This window comes from Microtus ochrogaster, unplaced genomic scaffold (genome assembly GCF_000317375.1).
Source record: "Microtus ochrogaster isolate Prairie Vole_2 unplaced genomic scaffold, MicOch1.0 UNK47, whole genome shotgun sequence".
NCBI lineage: Eukaryota > Metazoa > Chordata > Mammalia > Rodentia > Cricetidae > Microtus > Microtus ochrogaster.
The window spans coordinates 2,451,541-2,458,919 of record NW_004949145.1 but is presented as its reverse complement, the minus strand read 5'-3'; the positions used below and the strand labels follow the sequence as shown (position 1 = coordinate 2,458,919).

The 7,379-nt window shown below is 40.6% G+C and overlaps 1 protein-coding gene across 1 annotated transcript in view; it reads right to left on the bottom strand.

Moving 5' to 3' along the window:
• Positions 1-7,379, bottom strand: part of LOC101994544 (leukocyte immunoglobulin-like receptor subfamily A member 3) — a 54,985-nt gene that overhangs the window by 47,181 nt on the left and 425 nt on the right. The window contains exons 2-4 of the mRNA XM_026777125.1: positions 7,148-7,183; positions 5,905-6,189; positions 3,487-3,774 (exon numbers count right to left, since the gene is read on the bottom strand). Coding sequence (XP_026632926.1) covers positions 3,487-3,774; positions 5,905-6,189; positions 7,148-7,183 — 609 coding nt within the window. The remainder of the gene's footprint in view (positions 1-3,486; positions 3,775-5,904; positions 6,190-7,147; positions 7,184-7,379) is intronic.

The following is a 7,379-nucleotide window of genomic DNA, read 5'->3' as shown; positions in this document are numbered from 1 at the left end:
CACAGAGAGTCTGGATTATGTACATTGTGTTTTCTTTAAAATTTTTGACTGTGAAGGAGCTAAATACAGAGAGACATTTCATTACATGGGCTGCCAAGCTAAACCAGAATGGATATAAGGGTATTACTAAGGATATGATGCTTTGGAGCAGGTCTTCTTTTGTTTTCACAGAGGACCAGACCCTGTGGATTGATTCTATCCCCATATGGTATGATAGACCACGACCTCCTGAAAAGTTGCTGTCAACACCCTCAAAAAATTACTTCACTCAACTGCCAACTGAAATAAACCTGGCACACAGGTTACACCCTAAATGATCTGATTAACAGCACCCCCATTCAGCAGGAAGCAGTTTGGAGAGAAAAAACTGTGCCCATGTTCCCAAAATATTGTTTATAAATGTTCTTTTACATTTAAAGGGGGATATGATATCAGTATGAATAATTTGCATTAATATGGATTTTGCTTTAGTAATTTAAATTTAAGGTCGATTTTGTTATATGTATATGTGTTTCTGATCTTGATTAAGGTATCATGATTGTGTAGTTCACTTAAAAATGTAATGTATATAGGTTGTTAATTCATAATAAATAATAGTCAAGCTTGTAGTCATGTTAGTTAAGATTTTCTAGATGTACATAGATATATTTTAGATAGGCATTCTTTATATCTTTCAAAGATTATGGAATATGGCATTTTAAATGTTTTAATAATTTAGGGCTTTTCATGACAATGAGACACTCTGCTCCTGGCAGCACCAATCTACTTCAAGAGGAAGATGGGCATTGAAGAGGATCCTTATGGAATTTGATAGCCATTTGGGCAAGAAACTGCTCTTGCCTGGACTGTTGCATAAACTGGACACAAAGAACCCACAGAAAGAGGACTGCTAAACTTGGCTAAAGGTGAGATGGTCTTTCAGGGTTCCTGCTTCATGAAAGAGTCTGCAAGACATTCTGCAGGACACAGCAGAAAGTGACTGAACTGTCTTTGGAATTTCCTGCTTGATGAAAATGTCTGCTGGAAACTATAGGCCTGAAGGCTGAAGATGGATGCCCCAATGGTACAGAGGAACTTTGGGTGACTGTATAGGCAGCGAGATGTCTCTGTCATTTCTAGAGTTTTGGATTTCTTGTTTACTTAGGTAATATTATATTCTTCTGGAGTCTTTGATAAAGTTGAAGAATGGTTAGTTATAGTTTTCCTTATTTATGATAAAAGATAAAATTCTTGTTTGATAACTGTTTTGTTATATGTAATCTTACTATGTTAAAATGAAAGCCTTTCTTTTTTGTTTAAACAGAAAAAGTGGAAATGATGGGGGAGAGTCTTCTGGCTTGTGTTAATTTCATTGATTAAATAAAAAGACTGCCTTGGCCCTTTAATAGGACATAAAATTAGGTGGGAGGAGTAAACAGAAAAGAATACTTGAAGAAAGAAGCTGAGTCAGGGAGTCACCATGGTTCTCCCACTCCAGACAGATGCAGGTTAAGATCTTCCCTGGTAAGCCAGCTCGTGGGGCTACACAGATTATTAGAAATGGGTTAGATTAATATGTAAGAGCTAGCCAATAAGAGGCTGGAACTAATGGGCCAAGCAGTGCTTAAATGAAAAAAAAAAGAGTTAATAAGAAGCCTGAGCCAAAGGGCCATTTAGTTTATAACTATTATAGTCCTTATATGATTTCTTTGGGACTTAACAATTGCAAGAACCAGGTGGGACAGAAACCTCAGTCAACACCCTCTGTCAAGAAATGTGAGTTTTTTTTATTAATGTTTCCTACATTCTGCCAGACTTTGTTGACTACCCATGTGAGCCCTTACCATTTGGGAGGATTAGATGGGGTAAAATGTGAAGGAAATGAGGAGGGGAAGAAGGAGGGGTGAGAGGGAGAATTGTGGTTGGAATGTAAATGAAAATTTTTTAAAAAATTATTTTAAAATAAGAAAAGCAAAATTAACATTCAAAAAATGTTTCCTCCATTCTCCACTGGACTGATAACTGTTCAGAGGTAGCACCATGATGACCAAATGGTTGTGGGACAGGTAAGTGTAGTACTCATTCCTTGTAATGGGAGGATGCTTGTTTGTTCCCAGCTGCCCAGATCATTAAATAATAAATCACACAAAAACTATATTATTGGTAATACTGTTTGGTCAATAGCTTAAGCATATTTCTGGCTTACTCTTACATCTTAAATTAACCCATTTCTATTAATCTGTTTATCGCCACGAGGTCATGGCCAACTAATAAAGTTTCAGTGTGCTCCAACACAAGTATTTCTCCCCGACAGAGGCTACATGGCTTTTTGCGACTCCACCTTCTTTTCTCCCAGCATTCAGTTTAGTTCCCTCCTCCCCACACCTAGCTCTACTCTACTCTGCACTATCACAGGCCAAGGCAGCTTCTTTATTCATTAACCAATAAAAATGACACATATACAGAAGGACTTCCCATACCAGTTCCTCATCAAGGAAACTTCCTTATGTAAAAGATAAGACCATTAAAAAGTTACATTACATATAATATTACAAATACAACAAACTAAAATACAGAGTTGTGGAGCTCAGTCAAATAGATACATCTACAAAATAACTCATACATTGTGAAAGAGGGGGAAGAAAGATTGTAGGAGCCAATGAATCAGGGAGTTTGTTGTGAGATTGTGTCTCCTACTAATGCCATAAGCATTATACATAAAGTTTCACCAACATGGCAACCTAAACATGAGCTGGACAAGGAAACAAGACAGACAAGTCATAGTGGATGCGAGAAAGCCCATGAGGCCTCAGTCTACATAAATGACTATAAAGAACCTGGAATGCTGAGAGTGGAGAAATAGACTTCCCCAGGGAAGAGAACATGAATTGGTTATTCAATATCAAATTCAGCTCTAGAAACATATATATTATAACATTATACAAACTAAGAAGGTTATGCCAAAAATATACTCATGTACATGCATATACACTGATGTATATATAATTAATGTAAAAATAACCCATAGATTTGGAAGAGAACAAGGAGAGGTACATGGGAGGGTTTAGGGAGAAGGAAAGGAGGGGAGAAAATGATGTATTATAATCAAAAAGGCAAAAGAAAAAACATGACCTCTGAGACCTAAAAAACTACCATCAATCTCATGGAGAAACTAGCAGATACTCTTTCTATTTTTCTGTCTCCATTGTCTAGTGATATACTTGTCACACATATAAGAACTCAGAAAAGAACATTATGAAAGATGATTCTCATTATGAACAGATGAGGATGTCTTTTTCCCAGACGAATATGTCCCCAAAATAATATAATCAACACATAATGCTCAGAGCTCATAACACAAATAGAGCAATTTCAGTCAGAAGAGCAGTGAAGCGTGCAGCATGTGGCACACAGGAGACATAAAGTGTATTTGATACATCCCACAGGAATCCCTTTAGACCTCCTGTCTAAGTACAGAAATAAGAAACAAAAATGAGACATACTTACGTGGAATTGAAAATTCAAGCAGATCACTAGGCAGTGACCACAAGTAGGAACTGTATTTTTGAGAGCCAAAGCATCTGTAGGTGCTCTTGTGCCCTGGACTCACGGGGGAGATGAGGAATGTGCTCTGGTTCTGACGTGAGCAGCTCTGGGGAAAGGAGGCATTTCCACCTCTGCAGAGGATGAAGATGTCAAAGGAAGGATGCGTGTGACAGAGGAGAGTCACTTTTCTCTCTGAGATTCCCTGAGGTCCTGAATCGGCAGTAAGGAATGGCTTCTCATTGTAAATGCCTGGAAGTGAAAAGATTCTATTAGCTGGTCATTGTGAGATGGTCGTTTAATCCTAGCACTCAGGAGGCAGAGGCAGGTAGATCTTTTTGAGCTTAAAAACAACCTGCTTGTCTCCAGCTAAGGCTCCTAGCAATAGTGGAAAGGGTGCCTGCACTGGCCATATACTATAATCAGATTGGTGACTACCCTAACTGTCATCAGAGAGCCTTCACCCAATAACTGATGGAAGCACATGCAGTGATCCATAGCCTAGCAATGGGCCCAAATCTGGGAGTTCTTCTGAAGAAAGAGGGGAAGTATTGTATGAGCTGGGGAGGGGGTCAGAGTCATGGTGGAGGAACCCACAGAGACAGCTGACTTGAGTTCATGGGAGACCACGGACTCTGAACCACCAGTTAGGGGGCCTCCATGGGAACAGCCTAGGCACTCTGCATGTGTGTGATAGTTGTGTAGTTTGGTCTATTTGAAAGAATCCTAGCAGTGAGAAAAGGACCTGTCCCTGGCACTTGGCTGGCTTTTGGGACCTGTTCCCATGCTGGAATACCTTGCCTAGGCTTGATACAGTGGGAGGAGGGAATCCTACCTCAACTTGATGTGCCATGCTTTGTTAAAGCCCATGAGAGTCCTGCCCCTTTCTGAATGGAGACAGGGGAAAGGTGTATGAGGAGGGGATAGATGGGAATCAGGAGGGAGGTTATGGGGGTAGGCTGTGGTCAGAATGTAAAATAAATGAAAGAATATTAATTAATTAATTAATTAAAATAAGTTTTTAAATAAAAGAGGGACCAGGCAAAAAAATAAATAAAATAGAATGAAACCAAATAAAATAAAAAACACCCTGCTCCTGGGAGGAGGCAGAAACTTTTTTTTTCCTTTTTTTTCAATAAAAAAAAAAGAAAGAAAGAAAAAACACCCTGCTCAATACTGATGTTCAAAGGAAGCCAGAGTCTGAAACAGTTGGGACCCTGTTTCAAAAAAAAGAAAAAAATACCTTGTCTTACTTAGGGCTTCTATAGCTGGTATGAAACAACAAGACGAGAAAGCAAGTTGGGGAGGAACAGGTTTACTTGGCTTACACTTCAGCACTGCTAATTATCACTGAAGGTACTCAGGACAGGAACATACACAGGGAAGGACACTAGAGGCCAGAGCTGATGCAGAAGTCATGGGCAGGTGCTGCTAACTGACTTGCTTCCCCTGGCTTGTTCAGCCTGTTTTCCCATAGAACTCAGGACCAGCAGCCCTGCCATGGCACCAACTACAATGTGTTGGCCCTCCGCTGTTGATCACAACTTGAGAAAATGCCTTACAGCCTGATCTCATGGAGGCATTTCCTCAACTGAGGTTCCTTCCTATCTAATGATTCTAGCTTGTGTCAAGTTGTCACAAAACTAGCCAGTACAACCCTGTTATTTAAAACATGATTAACAATGAGCCTACAGTTCAGAGTCTGACCAGAGAGAAGAAAGATGAAGACAGGAGGAAACTCATCTATTTCTTATCTATAAGGATCACAGAACATGTAGTATTTTTGTTTGTATTATAATTATGTTTGTATTATTTTTCATGAACCAGGACCACAGAAAGGCACTATGTAGACAGAAACGCCCTGTCATCCTGTTAACTCCATCCCTTAGGCAATATAATCACCACTCAGAAGGGGGCTGCATTATGATCAGGGCAGACTGAGGGTCACACACCAAAGCAGAAGGTCAGTTGAATCTTTGTTGGTCAAGTTCTTGCCTAATATGCATAATATACACAGTGCCCTGTGTTCTATATCTGTCAGCGTATTTATGGTGTCATTCTTCAGGTCAACAGCACTATGAGTAGAAGAATAGAAGAGAGATTATAAATTCAAGATTATGCTTAGTTACACAGTAAGTTCAAGGTTAATCTGAGATATGTGAGAACTTGTCTCAAAAAAAACTGAATCAAGTTTTCAAGAAAATCAAGTTGTCAAGAAAAATGGAAATTGAAAAGGAAATGAGGAAAGGAGAGAAGAGGAGAGGGAAGAGATCACTATAATGGAGCAGAGATGCAGAGTGGGCCTGGGATGGGGCATATGTGGTTAGTTAGGTTGGATCAGAGACTGAGCCTGAAGGACAGTGTCCTTGGGCAATTACTCACCTGTCACCACCAGCTCCAGAATGTCATTACTTCGTGACCATTCACCTCCCCTAAAATAGTCACAGTAGTAAACCCCAGCATTTCTGTGTGTTATATTCTTCAGACTGAACTCAAGCACCTCCTGGGCTCCCTGTGGGGAACCATCATACCACACAGTACGGGGTACAAGATGGACTAGACGGACAATGGTCACTGATGGAGGAATGCTGCAGAAGATGGTCACATCACTGCCTTTGGGAACCACAGCTCCTGGAACTGCCCAGATAAAAGGCTGGGGTGGTGGCCCTGGAGAGACACGGGAAAAAGTGCTAATAAACCGCTTTCAGGAGTGCCGCATTCCCAAAAACTACAGAGTAGCTCCCACAACAATTGTAATCAACAAAACGCCCCAAGAGAAGCCCACAGGCCAGTATGGTGAGGACAATTCCTCAGGTGATGTCCCTTCTTGCCAGAGGACTCTAGCATGTGTCCTGTTGAAAGAAAACTAAAAAGAAAAAAGTGTCATCATTTTCAGAATTGTGCCCTGGCCTAGTTCCAAAGGACTAATCTCATTTTTACTATTCCCAAACAATGCCAGGATAACCCTCATACCTTAACGCTTCTCTACTTGTGTCCTATCAGCCCAGGAATGAACCCTGTGGGCTGCCATTCTTATCACCAAATCATCCCATTTCTCTGGGAGATTCAATGGGAAATCCATTCAAATCAATGACCTATGTCTGACTTTGTCTCTTGTGTCCATGAAAAACCCAAACACTATTTCCACCTCCAAAGTCACAAAAAGCCTGGGAGCCTCTGAAAATAAATGAATCCCATCTGTGCAACACACACACTAGACAGTATTTTATTCAACTCTGTCTCATGGATGACAAGCCTTAGCAAGGGCAGAATCAGTAAGAGAGCAAGGCAAAGCCCAAATGAGAAGAGATAAGAGGAAAAGAGAAACAAATTCAAAATCAAATATCTATATGCTCAGGAGGACACATGTGTGCAGTTGCCCCCTCCTCTGTGCCATTTATTCAATATCCTTCTGAGACACATATCATGCAGGCATTACTGGAGCACAGTCGAGAATCCCCACCCCAGAGATGGCTACAGCAGTAAGTACGGATCACTAAGTAAGTGTGCCAGTGGCTGCCAGTGAAAAATCCCATCTCAGAATCTGCATAAGATGCTTCAAGCTCCTCCCATGCTACTCCCAGCCAACTTAGTTCCCCAGGGCAAAAACAGAGAACAGACTCACCATACTGTGCCCAGGTCCTCTGCAACATTAAAAACACTGAAAATAGAGCAAAAGACTGATGACGGAAATCTGTCCTGTTATAAACTGACCCAGATCCCAGAGCTCAGATCAAAAAACCAGGTCCCGATGGGCAGGCTGAAGTCAAGGAAGACTCCTCAAGCCACCAGACCAGGTCTTCATAGAGGAAGAGTTTTGTTTTGGTTTTTTTTTTTTTTTTTTGGTTTTTTGTTTT